General features: G+C 40.6%; 1 protein-coding gene across 5 annotated transcripts in view; it reads left to right on the forward strand.

The window, feature by feature from the left end:
- The first annotated feature begins 4,840 nt into the window (after positions 1-4,840).
- The window catches only part of LOC120865378 (protein FAM13C-like), a 135,870-nt gene continuing 121,094 nt past the window's right edge, over positions 4,841-19,616 (forward strand). For 2 of the 5 annotated variants that reach the window (XM_040242633.1, XM_040242634.1), the window contains exons 1-3: positions 5,248-5,369; positions 14,094-14,150; positions 19,032-19,227. In XM_040242633.1, the coding sequence (XP_040098567.1) occupies positions 5,308-5,369; positions 14,094-14,150; positions 19,032-19,227 (315 nt within the window). In that variant the 5' untranslated portion in view covers positions 5,248-5,307. Of the gene's footprint in view, positions 4,940-4,990; positions 5,041-5,096; positions 5,193-5,247; positions 5,370-14,093; positions 14,151-19,031; positions 19,228-19,616 lie in introns of those variants that run through there. The other 3 variants (XM_040242636.1, XM_040242637.1, XM_040242635.1) reach the window with 3 other exon arrangements.

Consider the following 19,616-nt stretch of genomic DNA (forward strand, 5'->3'; position numbering starts at 1 on the left):
GAGTCAACTCTTCACATGAGGTGGCCAAAGTTTAGTCTTCATTAAGTTTGAGAAATGTTGGTTGAGAAACAACAAAATGCTTTCCTGCCCAATATGCATTGTGAAGTTATACATCCTTTTCAAAAACTTATATTTGATCATATAACTCTTTTTTCTTTCCTTAGACCATCTGGGAGATTAGAATTCCACTGAGGACATTTTGGGAAACACTGATCTAGAACCCCAGGACTCTAGGCTTTCTGCTTCTCTTTTTAAACTCACCTTGAACTACTATATTTTTAGTCAGTTAGTGTCTCCAAAATAACCAGTGTAGTATGAATAGTCATCACTATTTTCTTACTTCAAGTTGAATAATACAAAATATCAGAGCAAAACAAAGCCTCAGATACTGTAAACATAACCTTTAAACCTGATTGAAAATGCAAATAAATAATGTTAGAACTAGTTAAAAATAAAAATGGCTGATTTTTTTTACATGCTTCCAACAACAAGTTTTTTTTTTTCTTTGACTTTTTTTAAACCATGATCAACTATATCATCAAATTCTTTCATTGAGTGAGAGTACTACCTAAAATCTAATTTTAGTTCATACTGTTCATGGAACTGCTGAAAATTATTTCTTTTCCATAGACATTATTGAATACTTACATGTGTTTTATACAATTGATATTTCATGTTGTTTTCAAAGGGCCCACATTATTTCATATACTTGATGAAGTTCTTTTCAAAGTTGAAAGCAGTATATTTTTCCATTCTAATGGATCACTGCTGCTGCTGCTGCTGCTGCTGCTGCTAAGTCGCTTCAGTCGTGTCTGACTGTGCGACCCCATAGACAGCAGCCCACCAAGCTCCCCCGTCCCTGGGATTCTCCAGCCAAGAACACTGGAGTGGGTTGCCATTTCCTTCTCCACAATGGATCACTAAGGATGCTTGAATGAGAAAAACAGGATCTTTCTCTGCATTAGAACATTTGGAGTCAGCCCCATAGACAATGAATAAGGTTTCTGAAAACTGGCAACCTTTGAACTTTTGGAGCCAAGAATCCTGAATATAAACTTACCTATATCATTCTCAATAAAACAGAAAGAATAAGCTTTGTTTTGTGATGACCGAATAATGCATACATATATATAGTGAAGAGGCCATGGCTGACACTCCCGAATGTAACTCCTAAGAGGGTTAGGAATGTATACATACTGTATATTAAATCATTCAAGTGATGAATATTTCTAAACTTACTTTAGTTCATAAATTTCAGATCTAAGACCTCATTTTAATGTGCTACTGTTTATTGTTCTTTGTAGATACTAAGGTGGTGGGTTTTTTTTTTTTTTTTTATAATTTGAAGGTTTCTGGCAACCCTGTGTCAAGCCTTTTGTTGAGGATTCTTGTGTCTTGTGTCTGTGTTCATCAGTGATATTGGCCTGTAATTTTCTCTTTTTTTGTGATATCTTTGTCTGGTTTGGTATCAGGGTGATGGTGGCCTTGTAAAATGAGCTTGGGAGTATTCCTTCCTCTGCAATTCATTGAAGGCATTTCAGAAGGATAGGTGTTAACTCTCCTCAAATGTTTGATAGAATTTGCCTGTGAAGGCAGCTGTTCCTGGACTTTTGTTTGTTGGAAGTTTTTCAATCACAGTTTCAATTTCAGTACTTGTGATTGATTTGTTGATATTTTCTATTTCTCCGTGGTTCCATCTTAGGTTGTTTACCTTGCTCAGAATTTGTGTATCTCTTCTAGGTTGTCCATGTTATTGGTGTTTGATTGCCTGTAGTGGTCTCTTACGATCCTTTATATTTCTGTGGTGTTAGTTGTGATTTCATCATTTCTAAATTTATTGGTCTTCTTCATTTTATTCTTGATGGGTCTGGCTAAAAGCTTATCAGTTTTTTATAGCTTCTAAAAAGAACCAGCTTTTATTTTCATTGATCTCTGCTATTGTTTTCTTTGTCTCTGGTTTATTTATTTCTGCTCTGATCTTTATGATGCAGGTAAGTCTTTGGCACTATTTTTCGAACAGCATTGGCTCATCTTGTGTCTCTGTGTCATATTTTGATAATTCTCATAATATATCAAAAATTTTCATTATTACTATATTTGTTATGGTGATCTGTGATTAGTGCTCTTGGATGTTACTATTATAATTGTTTTGAGGATACCACAAACCATGTCCATATAAGATGATGACCTTAACTGATAAATGGTCTCTGTGTTCTGACTGCTCCACCAATTGGCCATTCCCTGTCTCTCTTTCCTTAGCCCTCTCTATTGCCTGAGGCACAAAGATACTGAAATTAGTCCAATTAACAACTCTACAGTTGCCTCTAAGTATTCAAGTGAAAGGAAGAATTGCACATCTCTTCCTAGCATCTAAAACTAAAAATGATTAAACTTAGAAGAGGAAGGCATGTGAAAGCTAGGGCTCTTGTGCCACACAGTCAAGTTGTAAATACAAAGAAAATGTTCTTGAAGGAAACTGAAACACAGCATCCATTCTGCAGCCCACGAATCAAGGAGTAATTTAAACTTTCAAGTCTTACTATCTAAGAAATACATTTTGTAAGGCTGTAAGTGCCCTAGGTTGTAATTCCTCTAACATCTCTGGGCAAAGTAAACTGAAAACCTTCTGGAAAGAATTCACCATTCTAGATACCATTAAGAACATTTGTGGTTCATGAAAAGAGGTCAAAATATCAACATTAACAGCTGTTTAGAAGAAGTTGATTTTGACCCTCATGGATGACTTTGAGGGGTGAAAGACTTCTGGGGAGGAAGGAACTGAAGATGTCATGGAAATAGCAAGAGAAATAGAATTAGAAGTGGAGCTTGAAGATGTGACTGAATTGCTGCAGTTTCATGAAACAATGTCAATGAATGTATTGCTTCTTGTGGATAATAAAGTGATTTCTTGAGATAAAATCTACTCCTGGCAAAGATTTGCTGTGAGGATTATTGAAAAGATAGCAAAAGATTTAGAACACTATACAAACTTGGTTGATAAAGCAGTGACAGGATTTGAGAGAACTGAAGTTCTACTGTGAAGAGAATAGTATCAAATAGCATTTCGTGCTCCAGAGAAGTCATTCATGAACGGAAGCATAAATTGATGGATTGACGTGGCCGACTTCATTGTCTTATTTTAAGAAATGATCACAGTCACTCCAGCCTTTAGATAACTACCACCCTGACCAGTAAGCAGTCATCAGTATTGAGGCAAGAACCTCCCTCCACCAGCCAAAAAGATCACAGGTTGTTAAAAGTTCAGATGAGGTTAGTATTTTTTAGCAATAAAATATTTTAAAATTAAGGTATATACTTTTTTTCAGACATGCTATTGTTTACTTAATGGATTAATAGTGTAGTGTAAACACAACTTTTATATATACTGGGAAACCAAAAAATTTCTGTGATGAGCTTTGTCGCAACATTTGCTTTATTGTGATGGTCTGGGACCAAACCTGAAGTATTTTCAAGAAATAACCTGTATTAGGCTTTTATTCAGTTACTTTTCAAAATGTTTAGGGAGGGGATAAGAAAAATCACAAAGGACGTTATGAAACCTGTTGTTCTTTGAAAACTCAATTTCAATTTTTCAGAGTATGTCTTTGAAAGTTAAAGATACGACTTTCATACAAATATAGGCAGGTAACAGAGATCTATTAACTTTTTAATGAGTGTATCTATAAGATGATGGAGAAGGAAATGGCAACCCACTCCAGTATTCTTGCCTGGAGAATCCCCATGGACTGAGGAGCCTGGCAGGCTGCAGTCCATGGGGTCACAAAGAGTTGGACACAACTGAGTGACTAAACACACACATACACATAAGACGATGATGCTCTTGGTTCCAAGAGTGTTTTAAGGATCTGAATATGTACAGGCATTTAGAAAGAATGTTATTAATGTTATAAGACTGTTAGGTTAGATACAAAATTGGTTCAAGTTGCATAATGCAATAAAACCATAAATGCTGAGGTTTTCTTCTGGACAGATCGGACAAAATGTGCAATGCTAGCATGTAGCTCTGTAGTGTCCAGAATCTAACCAAGAGTGACTAGCAAGTCAAACAGTCCATTTTTGTAGAGAATTAAGCAATCCTTGGGTGGACCTGTGAAGCACTGTCTTGGTGTGACACTGAAAGATCTTGCTCCTTCCCCTTATTACCAAGTTTTGAATAATTTTTCTAATAATCTGAAAATTAAATTTTGATTTTTTTGTTGTTTAACTCATTGTCTTATATAATTTAGACTAGAAACTACCATCTCAGTGGCTTCAGAGAGTGAAGAGATTAAAAGAAGGGAATGAGGATCTCCTCAATTCAAAATAAGCATTTTTCCCAGGTGACTGTTCACTCCACATCAAGGTCAACCAGGCAGGAGAAATTAACAATGAAAAGAGAACAGGACAGACATCTCCTGGGGAATGAGGCAAGTGGGAGGCTGACAGCCTTCCCTTCCCCCAGTAGGGCTGCCTTCATTTAAAGTGGGTAGCACAGGTGGATTCGATCTCTCATCTTTTGTAAAGCTGGTTGGGAGTGGAGCTTGGGCCAGCTGCTCTGGGCAGAGCAAGCCCCACTCCGCGCACGTTCCCCCGAGTCATCAGCTAATGCCTGGCATAAATTCTCCCCTCTCCTTGAGTTCGTTCATCCAGAGCTTTGAGGTTCTGGGCTGGGCGCTTCCTCTTGGGGACTGAAATAACGGGAGTGCAGACTGGTGTAATGCTACCAGCCCTCTTTCAGGGCTCTTCTTTTTCTTCCTGGGTAATAAACAGACACCAAAAACAGCAGTTATGATCCCCATCCCCCTTCTGGTTCCCTTCCAGCTTTTTCTGAACGATCTGTGCATCTCTGCGAGCCTCCATCCCTAGAGGGGGTAGCTCTTGTAAAACTGGTAGGAGACGTCTGGAAGAAAGCAAGTCCCCCGGGGATTTCAGCACCTGGGTAGAAACAGTCGGGCTTTCCAGGGGGTGGCCGGCACAGGGAGGCCTGGATTAAAGGCGGCGCTGGGCCGGCGGGATTGAGGTCCCGGAGAAGCGCTCCAGGTGCTCCTCGCGGGGGTCCGGGTGCGGCTGGCTGCCGCGCCCCGCCCAGCTCTGTCCCCGCAGCCTCGCGGGCTGCCGGGCTTTGTGGTTCGCCCGTGCGGCTGGGCCCCTGCTGGGGGTGTCGTACGAGCATGTGCAGACAGCAGCCCAAGGTAGAGCGAGCGTGCCGGGCGAGCCCTGAGACTGGCCTTGCAATGCGATGTCTGTGTGTGTGCTCTGACTCCCGGACAGCAGCCAGGGAGACGGCTCCCCGGCCGGACTTGGCTGATGTTTTCTTGTTTCTGTTTCAGCCTTCAGGATAATTCCTTCAGCAGCACCGCTGTAACAGAGTAAGTGATTCTTGCCAATACAATAAGATTTGCATGCCTTTCTCAGGAAGCAACTAACGTGAAGGTATCCTCCCCCGTCCCCAGCTGCTCTGGGTACTAGGTGCATTGTCTCCTGTAATCTGGGGCTGTGAAGACCGGGAGACGTGGGGGCAGATGGGGCCCAGAAATCTTTACAGGTTGAAATCAGCCTTTTAGCAACTATGGGAGAGCTATTAAAGCAAACTGATGGCTTACGGGAGCACAGTGCTCCCAGATTTGTGTTCTTGGAGTTCAGATTTTTGAAAAATAAATCTCGTTGACATGTCAGCAAGGAAGCTTTGTTGTGTTTTGCCAACACTGGTGTCTGTTTTCATGAGCACGCTGTGTACATTTACAGCAAGTAGGAGATGGATGTGAAATGACTCGAGTTGAATTCCAGCATGTGATAAATAGGCTAAACTTAGCCTCACCCTCTCCTTTCTACAGACTTTTAAGACAGTAAACTTTTCTTGCATGCCCTTTGTCAATTTTGTCTGCTGCCCTCAGAGATCTGGTTATTGTAGGACTGTGTTATCTACTCCTATGGCTAAAGCTTTTGATTGGGACAACTAATACCATTCAAACATGGAATGAAGGAGTGTAAATATTTTACTCAAGACCAGCATGCATGGTATTTTTTATTAGATATTTAGAGTTTATGCTTTTAATTCTTGTCATCCTTTCCTTAATGTTTTTCTAATACTGTATTATATGTATATGTTAAAAATTAATGGGTAGTGTATTATGCTAATACTATATGTAACTGATATGTAATTTACATATATACATATATGTATGAAATACCTATGCTTTATTTAGCAGTCTTTCTCTAGGCTAACTCATGGTGTTTACTTCTGGAACCTTACCATAGAAGTTACTCTAAATAGTTTTTCAGGAAAAAGAGGTGTATATGGTTATATGCTCAACTACATTTAAAAAATGCTGCAAGTTTGATACAGAAGTCCCAGTAGCTTGGGAACTATTTGCTAAAGTTCCCTAACAGGCAAATAAATGATGTGAGGTTCAAGTCACTGTATCAACGACTTGGTAATGGAGGACTATAGGGCTTCCCAGGCCCTCTTGATTTTTACATTCTTTGTTTCTCTGGATGCTACTCTCTTCAAGTTGAGCTTTGGGCTGTCTTAAGTGGAGTTACTTAAAAAAGAAAAAGATCCAGGGTTGATTTTAGAAGATCAGTGTAAAACACTCATTGAAACCTTCTTCCTGTTAATGAACTTGCTTGGTAACAGTGCTATAACTTTGCTTTCCTAAAAGCCTTAGAGTGGAGAGAGGTGCAGGCCAGAGATGAGGCTGTGACTCGCTGGTTTGGGTACATGGGTATTGCTTTCTTCCTTTCGCTATGTATACAGCACCTCAAGCTTCCTGGGCCTGACTCTCAGGACCTGGTGTGGCTGAATCCCCAAAGTCAGCCATAGGCATAGCAGCTTCAAAATGGAGTTCCTTAGTTTTAGATTTCACCTGGACATTGTTTTAAAAATGGTTTTAGTTAAATGTTAGGGAAAGTCTGGTACCTTGTCTTTGGGCAGTCCTCAAGGAGTTCTGATTGCATAAGACCTTGTTGTTGTTTCCAGAGAAGTGACAGTGATTTGTTTTAAAAGGCACTGAGTGACAATTGGGATGCCATCTGGCTAATCTAAAAATCTGAGGGGCATATTTGAAGCATACCAAGCCTTCATAGGTGTAACAGTACAGTCTAGGGCCATTTATAACTAGTCATTGTCTAATATAGTATTTTCTCCTCTCAGTTTTCCTTGGTTCTTTAGGCGTGACCCCAAAGCCAGCAGGATCAGAATGTGCTATACTGAGACAGAAGTAGCAGGTGATTCAGAAATGTTCAGGTCTGGTCTTGGCATACAGCACTTGCCTCTATTCTACGGTCTAGATAAAAGGAAACATCGCCTTTCTCCTATCTCTGCCCTGCGCCTACTTCCTCCTACCCACCCACACATACTTATCTTTTCTACTGCCTGAAATTCTACCTAGAGATTTTTTTTTTTTTTGGATGAAGAACTCTGGTGGTGACCCTTATTAAAATGGAAATTTAAAAAGTCTGTGTCCCTGGGAGGTGGATTCAAATTGTCATTAATATTTTAATATAAATTATGTTATCAGCTAGCCTAACCTAACAGGGTTCTGCTTGGCCAGCTGGGGGTCTTTTAAGAGTCAAAGGGAGTGGAATTGGGAGGGACTCAAGGACACATTTTATTCTCTTCTTAATTTTTCCCATGCCTTGCCTGTCCCTATCTGTGCAAATGTGGCCCAGTTCAGTTTCTTTTTCCTACCCAGATTCTTCCAAGGTCAGAATGGCCTTGGCCTTGGTTCTCTATCTGTGTACCCTCTCATCTGTTATTTTTCCGTAGTCATTTCCTATGTTGCCCTGGCTAACTCGTTACTTGAAATGAAGCATATCCAGCAATGAATTCTGTGGCAAATTAGTTATCATCCAAAGCAGTAATTCTCAAAACCAAAGGACTGTCAGTATTATTTGGGGAAGGGGTTAGGGGCTTGTGAAAAATCCAGAGTTCCCAGGCTTTATTCTCAAGTGGAAACCTAGAGATGGGTGATCATGTTGGAGTCAGCCAAATGCTGGTCTGGGTTTTGTAAACCTTTAGGTCAGCATTGAACATTTTAGAAGCATACTGGTTATGTGGGGGAAAAGCAATCTAGTTTGAAAACTCACATTCCTTGGCCCTACTCTCCGAGAGTCAATTTAGTGGGGCTAGCAGTGAGGATGAAGCTGGAACTTGCTGTATTTTTCCATTTTTAAAAATTAATTTATTTCAAAAATTGAAGTATAGTTGATTTACACTGTTGTGTTCATTTCCGCTATACAGCGAAGTGACTCAGTTACACAAGTATATACATTCTTTTTTTATATTCTTTTCTATTATGGTTGATACGAGGAAATTGAATATAATGCAGCTTGCCATCTTACTCAGAGACTCCAGGTGATGCCAACGCAAATGGTTCTGGGGGCACACTTTGAGAAATCCCACAGGATTGCAGGCTGTACCTCTGCAATTGTGCCTTCAAGGAACACGATACTGCAGGGAATATGGCAGTCCCCTTCTGAGTACAGCTACATTTTATCTCATCACCAATCTGAGACCTCTGTACTTAATTTACCCCAAGTCAAAAAAGAGACTTATGGGTATTTCTTTCTCCACCATTATTCTAAAAAACAGGTCTTTCTCTCTCTCTTGAGCCTCTGGGAAGATAGACTGAAGAGACTATTTGGTGGGCGTAGTGTGGAGCAGAAGCCCCGCAGGCATCACTGCTTTATGCTTTGGAATCCTGGGAAATCCCTTAGCCACTGGGTGAAGGTGATGCTTACCTCACACCATTGTCAGGCTTAATTAAGATCATATGAAAGAGAAGATGAACTGGAAAGTACCTTTTAACTTTTTCTTGTTTGTGGTTGTTAGAGGAAGCAAAAGTCCAAGTAGAGAGATAACTAACTACCTTGAGCACTTCACAGGAAAATGATGGCAAGGACAAATTATTCATGTATTATCTGGGCAACCACAAATTAAAAACTCTTGGACTTAGAATCTAGTTGATGAGAACCTCAAAGGAAATCATTTGATAGAGGTCTCTACATTTTTACTGTGAACAGCACTAAGAAAAACATTTTATATTGCAATCCAGCACACACATACATATATGATTTATTTGAACAAGTTTCATGAAATAACACTTAGCCCTCACTATACTGACATTTTTTTCTATTCTGTTTCTCTACCAGTAATAAAAACAAAATGCTGATAGCTGCTGTCTAATTTCAGGATCCTGTAATTATTAACCCTGTATAATAGGTCACAATTTATAGTTTGAAAAACATTGTGCTAGAAGATGGTTAGCTTAATATTTATGAAGATCATTAAAGAGATTGGTCTTTAAATTCTTTTATCAGAATAATGTGTAGGAAGAGAATCTCATGCCCAGAACCAGTTGGGCACTTGATCTGAGTTGATTTTTTTTTTTTTCCCCCAGAGTTGGGATATCTGGGTATGGGTTCCCACTGTGAAATCTAGTTTTATAATTGAGCCAGTATTGTGCATTTGCTGGGGGCTCCGGGGCAAGGACTCAGTAGAACAATCGGAAAGAAGATGTTAATTGAATAGAACTTGATGATCTTCACAGAAGCCATGGAAAACCCAATTGAACTTAAAGAGCTGTGTATGTGCGCCCTGGAAGCCATAGAGAGATCTATCTCATTGCCATATCTGCAAACTAGAAATTGTGTTTTCTTGGGCGATGGCTGGAGTTGTTCCGTAGTCCTGAAACTCTGATCAGCTAATTAGGTCTAGCCTCCTATTTCAGAAAGCATCTGCAACTTTGTATGTTCTGGTGCTGAGTTTCCATTTTTAACTAATTGTGCTTTGAGAAGAAAGATTAATAAATCAAATGAGGGGGATGAAAAAAAAGTTCTTGCCAAATTCTTGAACAATAGGTATTGTTGAGCTCGAAGGTTGAACCTTTGTTTGAACCCTAGTTCTTTGGAAGCAACAATTCTAGATTTTTCTTCTTCATTAATTTTTCTCCTTAGCTAGGTTGCTTTTATTGGGAAACATTTTAATTCACATTACAAAGTTTAGATGATCTATTAAAGCAGATGTGTCAAATAGTGGAGAACAAGAAAGCATTTAGGAATTATTGTTTTCCATGAGATGGACAGAGTGGGTTATTGAGACTTCAAAAATTTAAAAAAAAAGGAAAAGCAAGGAAATTGATTCAAGGTTGCTAGAGTGGTTCATTTGCATGCTCTGGGTACATCCATGTTCCTCAGTGCTTGGCCTCTTTTTTATTTATATGTTTGCCTAGTTGTCCACTTCGGGGGGAAAACTAATCAGATATCATGAACAGGCTCAGAGGTTAATAGGGAAATGCTGTACAGGCCATACATTTTATCATTCATACCCAATTGTCAGACAAACACTGGACACGTACTTTAAGCAGTACACTTACAGTCAGCAGTGCTAAACATCATGAGCAGCTATACTTGGTGACAACTTATTGGAGAATTTTTCCATCCTGAACATTCGGGTTAAAAGTATGATTAGAAATAAAACAATTACTTTCCATTAGAAGTCTCTGTTACCAAAATCAGTCAAATATTCTAGAAGAAATTTTTCTTTTTTGACAGAAAACCCAACTTTGCATCAGTTTACTGTTAGTAACAAAATTCATTTACCTAGTTAAAGTCAGTCTAATCTTAATCCTGACAACATACACATTTTTTTTTTCAAAATTCCTTTTTCACAGACTTTTTGTCATTTTCTAAATCCAGACAAATTTGTGCTCTATTTCTTCATACAGAAACAAACAACCATAGGAAAAAATTATCACCATTTTTCCTCAACAAAAATATCTCCATTCTTTATACATTCTCTTTGTTGACAACATATATCCTACTTGCTTTACATATCAAAATGTTTCACTTATCATTTTTACATATGAGGACTCACCAAGAGTCCTCAACAGCAGTTACAATTTTTAACCCTTGAAAGTTTTAACAAAACCAAGAAACAAGTGGTTGAAATGTTACATCAGCATTTTCTGATTGCAAACTTAAGAACATTCTTCATAACTTCAAAAAAAAAATACATTTTTTTAATAGCATAATTTTTCTTTAGTAGTACAACACATATGTTTAATAAACCCAACATCTTTAGTTTCCCTCTTGGTTTTACAAGAATACAAAAGTAGGTAATCAGTTTATGGAGTATAGCCAGATTAGCCAAATTATACTTTCAGTTTTAAAGCCTTTTTTTCCCTTTGTATAGTTAACCCAAGGCTGAAGATCCAGGCAAAGTGGACTGTGTTTGTGTTTCAAGGACATGATAAAAGTCACTCAAACTTTTTCTCAGGCATATTTTTGTTTTCTCAGGATCTGGAAAAAAGTGTTTTGTCAAGTTAGCTTTCCCTAACTGCATATGCAAAAAGAACCAGTTTTGTGAATTTCAGGGCTTTCATCTTAATCAATCTTCTTCAGATTCTGAAGAATACTGTAGCCATACATTGTTCAAAAAAATTATCTTTCTTTTTTAGTCATAAACTCACAACTAAATTTTTTCTTAATGAATTGAACCTGAATTTCCCATTTTATATAACGCAACAAGAATACCAATCAACACAAATGGAATATACCCTCACACACCAAACAACAGATCCATCATAAGCATCTCTGAAGGTGACCAGTACAGAGTTCCAAACAAACACTTTACGGAGTCCCAAAACAAATAGTCCTCAATGGTAGTCAGATGTCAGAACCAATTGGCAAAATGCCCCAAAATGACACTTGATGCTCACGTGACACTTGGTGCTCACAAACGGTCCTCAACATCACACATATGTCAGAACCAACTGGCAAAATGCCCAAATAGCACCTCATGTCCCAAACAGTTCTCAACATCAGGCACACATCAGAACCAACTGGCAAGAATGTCCAAATAGTAGTAGTGCTCACAAACAGTCCTCAACAGCAGTCAGAACCAATTGGCAAGCACTCACAAATGGGAATGTTGCCTGTGTGCACACTGGTGGACTTACCTGGTTTTGGAGCTCGTCAGCTCATCCCAAATGCAGGTTTCCATTCCACCAAGAAAAGCATAAGTTGGCAGCCAGTGCCAATCAGGGGAGAAACAGGGAAGATCCTTAAATGGTTTTGGTTTTGGTTGTTTTAGGTACAGTTAATCTTCAGTTCCAGGGTGCTCTTGTTCCCATTTCTTTGTGGTCAGTTCTCAGAATTGTGGCAGCTCAAGTCCTGGGTCCAGCCTGGTCATCCTGTAGTTAACTCCTCCACCTGGGGTTTTGGTATCTGTAAGACAGCTCACAGGATATGGCTCAGAATATTAGGTACAGCTCTTGAGAAAGAATTAAAGGTCCTTGCCTATGCTTAATGACTACCTTATTCTTAGTCTCCTTAGACTGTTTTCCTTGGTTTCAGCATTTCTCACTTCTCACTTTCTTATTTGTCACTTAATCAAACTTATTCTTTGATTAAGGTTTTTTACAGGCACAAGGCAGGCAGAAGACATGGTGGGGGGAGGGGAAAGGACCATATACCGTTTCATGATGATGTAGAGGCGTGGGATTGTGAGGTGAGCGGAGGGAGGTTCAGGAGGGCGGGGGTATATGTATGCACACAGCTGATTCACTTAGTTGTGCAGCAGAAACTAACACAACATTGTAAAGCAATTATACTAAAAAAAGAAAAAGTACTGCTGCTCAAAGTGTGGGTTCACAAATTGTAACTAGTCTGAGATAAGAACAGTACAGAAATAGGGAGTATGCTTTTAATAACCTTTATAAGAATTTGACATTCCTGTGACATTTTTACCAAATTATTTCTCCACAGTGGATTGGAAATGGAAAACCAACTGGTCAGTCCTGAATCCCAAAAAGTTTAAGCACAGCTCCAGCTGCCTAAGGCAGTATTTGGAAGCAGTCAGTGCTCAGTAAATGCTTGCTCACTTATATCAGGCCTTTCCTGGTGGCTCAGACAGTAAAGAATCCACCTGCAAAGCAGGATACTTGGGATTGATCCCTGAGTCAGGAAGATTCCCTGGAGAAGGGAATGGCCACCTACTCTAGTATTCTTGCCTGGAGGAAGGCACCTGGGAGGCTACAGTCCCTGGGGTCACAAGGAGTCGGACATGATTGAGCGACTAGGCACACACACTTATTTCAGGGAACAGACTTGCCGAGGGGCCCAGGTTAATGATTTGATTTCAATATTTATGAAATGTCTACTCTGGGGTAGCATTGTGGGCACTGTGGCAGTATATCCAGAAAAAGACACGATAGTTGTTTCTTTTCGTGGAATTAACAACTAATTAAAAAGATCTCAGAGGGACAAAGAAACTACATAACTAGGCAAGAACTAGATGGTTACTAAAACCACAGAAAGTAAACATTTATGTACTAAGGTTAAAGTGGGAACATGGCATGTGGATGAACTTGGCAAGGAAAGTTCACAGAGCTTGTAAGGCTTGAGCAGTGAGGGCTGAGTAGGAGTTGAAGATAGAAAAAGCATTCCAGGTTGGAGCAGGGTGGGGTGAGGTTGGGTGGGATGGGGTGGGGAAGGTGAGAACAGGAACAAAGGCTCCCTCATACACTGGGGTGAGACTGCAGTCCTCCTCAAGATGCCCTTAGGCAGTGTAGAGCTCTGGAGATTTTTCAGTATGGAAAAGCCAAGAATTTTTCATGAGGTTATTTCATAAGTTTTGTGAAAAGGAAGGAGGTCAGGAAAGTCTGGAGGCCAGTGGAGCAAGCCAGATGGCATCTGGTGTGGTTTGGGACTGCCGGAAGCAGAAGAAATGCCAGGAGGCACGTAGCTGTGTCCCTTTTGAGCCAACAACAATCTACCAGTCTTGGTGTCAGATGGTTCCTCAAGGGCTGTGAACACTTAGGTTGCTAAGGTCTTGTTAGTTGAGGTGACACAGAGCAGTGGATGAAAAAGGAGTGTTACCTCTGGTTCTAAGCATTTAAGCTCGCATGACATGACAACATTGGAGTCATTACCTGGTGGACATCTGAGGAATTGACACTGGTTTGGGTGAGAGTGGTGAAGATTGTTCCTTTCTTTAGTTTCCTGTGCTAATCTTCAAATAATTCTAGAATATTGCTTCTTCTGCTTCAGCAGACAGTTGGATCTGATGTGGTTTTATTTCCTCTCTTCAGGTGTGACGAAGACACAGTCTCTCTGCATGAAGATCAGACTGATTGCTCCAGTCTCAGGTAGGACCCACCATTGCCTGGTTCTTAATTATGAAGAACAGAAACAATCTGGTCTGGTGTCTTAACTCTCTTTGAATTCTAATGATTTGTTCTCATGTCCTATTTCTTCTAAAAGATTATCAGCTCTTGAAGGAAGTTTTGTTCACTTTTGGATACCGCCTTAGCACTCAGGACAGTATCTTTTCTATGGAGAATGCTCAGTAAATGCCTATTGAATTAAACATTGATTCATGCATTTAAATATTCCCATTATAGACTTTAAGGAAGAGGTTCTAGAATTATTCACTAAACATGGCAGTCTTGGTCATCCGGGGGTTCATGGTATGATGGCAAAATCTTAACGTTAACCATTTCTCTTCCAAGTTTGCTGTGTTCAAGCACTTTTACATACATTTTATTATTTAATCTTAATAGCCAAAAGGAAGCTGTTGTTTCCTTCCTCATCCAAGGTGGAAAAACCGAGACTCAGAGGAATTATATCTCATTCAGTATAACACGGCTGTGATGAGGCAGAATTTGGACTCTGGTATATGTGACACAAAAGTCCACTTGTTGGATAAGGAACATTTGTTGAAGGCCTTTGTTTCATACTTTTTTGTGTGTATCAGAAACCAGTGGAGACAGATACGGGATGTAGAAATACAAATCAGTCTCTGCTCCCAGGGGTTCAGTGCACTGGAGGAGATAGACAAGAATATAGGTGATGATGCTACAGGGCATTAGGTGCTATTTTACGACAGGGAAACAGAAGACTCACTTAGAAGGACCAAATAGCCCAGTGAGGTTTCTGGGATGGATTCCTGAAGAAAATTACATGTGGCACGTGACTCCTTTTTTTTTTTTTGGTGGAATATAAGGCCAAAAACGATGATGCTACCAAGCAAAGGAAACAAATTACTGGCTAGCCAACAGACAGCAGAGAGAATTCAAGTTGAAGCAAGCAGTTCAGGATGGCAGGAACCCTGAGAGCTGAGGAGGCTAGGAGTGGTAAGAAATAAAGTTACAGAGATAAACAAAGACCTGATTACAAAAGTTTTAAGTACCCTGCAAAGGAGTTTGGAATTTATCCTGGAGGCATTGGAAAGACTAAAAATAGCCTTCAGTTTTTTCTCTGCAAACAGCTATTCACCTAAGGCCCCATGTGAGAGTAACAATAGCCCCCATTTATTGGATTGTGGTCTGGAGCCAACTTTCTTTGGTAGGCATTTCACAGAGACTGTACTACCTGTACTACTGTGCTAGAGATGCATAGTATCTTATGGATGGATGCGGGACGCAGAGGTGAGGCGGTGCGGCTCAGGATGCATTTCTAACATGGGAGGATCTTTTGGACTCTTGTTCCTTTTAGAACACCATGTTCATTCTCAGTTATGGCTGATTGCAATAAGAAGTGACATAAATTACATTACCTGTACTCTGTTTTGGGAATTCTGAGGAACCAGTAATAGGTTGGAAATGTATTCGTAAAGATGACTTTTGTATTTATGTTTTACATTTGTATAATAAGAGAAAGTGCTTCCCCCTGACCCCCACCTTCCTTGTTCTTCAAGTCAAGAATGACATTTACATCTTTTGGGTGCCTTGAAAATATGACATAAAAACAAAATTCAGGTTTTATTTTTAGGAAGCAGTCTATCAAAACAGTCATTTTAAATTTGAAAAGTCACTTTTTCTTATTCTTGAGTGTTCTAGAATTCTCCTTGAATGAGGAACATTTTAGTTCAGCTCAGTCATGTCCAACTCTTTGCAACCCCATGGATTGCAGCATGCCAGGCTTCCCTGTGCATCACCAACTCCTGGAGCTTGCTCAAACTCATGTCCATCCAGTGGGTGATGCCATCCAACCATATCATCCTCTGTCACCACCTTCTCCTCCTGCCTTCAATCTTTTCCAGCATCAGGGTCTTTTCCAGTGAGTCAGTTCTTTGCATCAGGTAGCCAAAGTATTGGAGTTTCAGCTTTACCATCAGTCCTTCTAATGAATATTCAGGGCTGATTTCCTTTAGAATGGACTGGTTGGATCTCCTTGCAGTCCAAGGGACTCTCAAGAGTCTTCTTCAACACCACAGTTCAAAAGCATCAATTCTTCTGCACTCAGCTTTCTTTATAGTCCAACTCTTACATCCATACATGACTAAGGAAAAACCATAGTTTTGACTAGACAGACCTTTGCTAGCAAAGTAATGGCTCTGCTTTTTAATATGCTGTCTAGGTTGGTCATAGCTTTTCTTCCAGGGAGCAAGCTTCTTTTAATTTCAAGGTTGCAGTCACCATCTGCATTGATTTTGGAGCCCAGAAAAATAAAATCTGCCCCCGTTTCTACTGTTTCCCCATCTATTTGCCATGAAGTGATGGGACCAGATGTCATGATCTTAGTTTTCTCAATGTTGAGTTTTAAGCCAACTTTTTCATTCTCCTCTTTCACTTTCCTCAAGAGACTCTTTAGTTCTTCTTCACTTTCTGCCATAAGGGTGGTGTCATCTGCATATCTGAGGTTATTGATATTTCTCCTGGTGATCTTGATTCCAGCTTGTGCTTCCTCCAGCCCAGCATTTCTCATGATGTACTCTGCATATAAGTTAAATAAGAAGTGTGACAATATACAGCCTTGATGTGCTCCTTTCCCAATTTGGAACCAGTTTGTTGTTCCATATACAATTCTAACTGTTGCTTCTTGACTTGCATGCTGATTTCTCAGGAGGCAGGTCAGGTGGTCTGGTATTCCCATCTCTTTAAGAAACATTTAGGTTATGGTAAAAGCTGCTCTTCCTTTTTTTGTTGCTCATCCAAGAACATAGAGTATACGGATGAGTAGTATTTGTCTCTAGGGAGAGACAGGTATTTCAAATGAACTAGAGACATTTATTTCAAACTCATATTTTGATACTGGTTTCCAAACCTATTAGTGACTTAGAATTTTTTGTTAAATTGTAAATGATCTTAAGGGAAAATAGTAACCAGTGTTACTGGCAGGAGTTGCAAGGAGTCTGACACAACTGAGCAACTGAACTGAACTAACATGAAGAATTATTTCACCTGTTGGATTTTCCTTTACCAGATACTAAGTTTGTCCTGAGGCTTAAGTTTAACTCTTTCACCTAATTTTATTTCCACATCTTGCCCAACTGCATGCACCCTGGCCATGCTCCAGACCTCCCACCCTCATGTTTTCTTTGCTTTTCTCCCAGAGACTAGCTGGACAGCTCATTCTGCTGGTAGCATTTTAATTAATCTTTTATTTGTAAAAAGACATCCTGAGCAGAGGGCATAGAAATCTTTCATTTGCTGGTCTTTTCTCTTGGCTTTTCTCTTGGCTCAACATATTCTTGAGCCATGAGGAAGCACTTCCATGAGGAAGTGTTTCCTAGCTGACCTTGCCAAAATCTCTTTTTATGGCTGTTTCTGGTCAGTGAACAAGAGGGAAAACACCCCCAGGGGGGAGTGGCCAGTCCTACAGAATCACATGACCTATACCGAATGGCTGCCAGTGGGTTCAGGACAGTGATATTGATCATATAAAGCAGGAGTCCCCAAAACCTCTGGGCCACAGACTGGGTCCCTGGCCTGTTTAGGAACCCAGGCCACACAGCAGGAGGTGAGTGAACAAGTGTGAAGCTTCATCTGCTGCTCAGTGCCCTAGCTCTCCATTGCTCACAGTACTGCGTGAGCCATCCCTGACCTTGTCCATGGAAAAATGGTTGTCCACGAAATTGGTCCCTGGTGACAAAAAGATTGGGGACCGCTGATGTAAGGGGAATGCTTCCTTTGGCTATGGTAGTTGCTGAATTCTAAAATACATCTAGATTTAAGAGGGACCAATGACTTAAGAGTGTTATTACATCACTGTGTTTGAGGAAATTGAAATGGTTGGATGATGTATTGAATTTGATTGATGGGTGAACATGAACAGTGCTCTCCTAGAACTGAGTATGTGCAGGTAATGCCAGCCCAGTCAGTCTTCTCCAGCCATTCCACACCAACAGGACCAAGACACTGGGATCTTTGGCTTTCCATTGAAAGTGTTGTTTAAATAGGTGGCTTGGTTGGGTGAAATTTGGCCCTTGTCTTATATTCTATTGAGGTTGTATGTATCTTATTAAAGTAGCTTCTAGTTAAACGTTTCTGTAATTTATCTTTCATGAACTAATTAATCAGGCAGCATCAGGCCTTAGTTGTGGCATGTGGGATCTTCAGCTGTAGCACACAGACTCTCTAGTTGTGCTGTGTGGGCCCCCATCGCCTGGGCTCAGTAGTTGCAGCTCAGAGCTTAGTTGCTCTGCCACATATGGGATGCTAGTTCTCTGACGAGAAATCAGACCTGTGTCCCCTCCCTGCAAGGTAGACTCTCAACCACTGGACCACCAGGGAAGCCCCTCTAGTTAAACTTTTAAAGTTTAACTGAAAGTTCTAAGGAGATGATTGAAGACTTGCCAGTGAGGAGCAAACATCAACACCTTGAGCCAAGGACTCATGTATGAGAGACTGAGAGTCGGAGTGAATTAGCCCTTCAGTTTGGCACCTTATTTAATCAGAGAGGTTTAGAGTCTTAATCTATAAAGTTGGGATGATCATAGCTAACCGGGATATCTCACATTATTATTGTGAAAGAAAAATATGATATATGTGAAACCATATTGAAATGAAAAAAGGGAAGCAAATACGATAGCATGTACAAAGCTACAGCTATGGAAAATGTACCCACTAGCAAAGACTGGAAGGGAATGTGGCATGTTCCAGAAAGTGAAGTTCAGTCTCTCTGAAACAGTCTACACTAAAAAGTTTGCTGAGCGAATGAACAGCAGAGGGTATCGCCAGCCTCTTTTCCAGGGCGGGTTATTAGACTCTTCGGTGCTTTCTAAACCCGAGTCTTTCCCATTCTAGAGATGAAGACAATAGAGGAAGTTACCCCGACGCCAGGCCTCCGCTAGAGGAGCCCGCACCGCTGCCCAGTGAGCTGCCGCGAGTACAGCAGCCCCCGCGGCTGGACGCGCTGCGCCCCACCATGGGCAACTTCAAGTCGCGGAAGCCCAAGTCCATCTTCAAGGCGGAGAACGGGAGGAGCCACGGAGAAACTCAGGTAGCAGCCTCCACCTCCTCGGGCACCTTTGCCTGGCCGGGTGTGTCTCTGGCGAGAGCACGGTTCTGGTGAAGGTCTGAGGCGTTCTTTTGTAGGCAGTGATTAGCTTGACTTGCCACTGGGCACCGGCGAACTGGGACGCATGCATGCTCCCCTTCCGTGGGTATTAATAGCGCTCTGTGCTGGGCAGTCTGCTCATTAAAGCGACCTTTCAAACTTCTACTCTTAAATGCTGGACTTTGACATTGATTGAGAGGAGCTGCTGCAGTCTTTGCCAGGGAGAGTGGAGAAGGATCTCCAGTGATCTTCACATACCCAGGACAGGAAACAGTGGCCCCAAACTTGGAGACTCTTCTCAGCAGATCAAAAGTCCCAGGGTTATCTAGAGC

Source organism: Oryx dammah, unplaced genomic scaffold, assembly GCF_014754425.2.
Source record: "Oryx dammah isolate SB20612 unplaced genomic scaffold, SCBI_Odam_1.1 HiC_scaffold_6, whole genome shotgun sequence".
NCBI classification, from domain to species: domain Eukaryota; kingdom Metazoa; phylum Chordata; class Mammalia; order Artiodactyla; family Bovidae; genus Oryx; species Oryx dammah.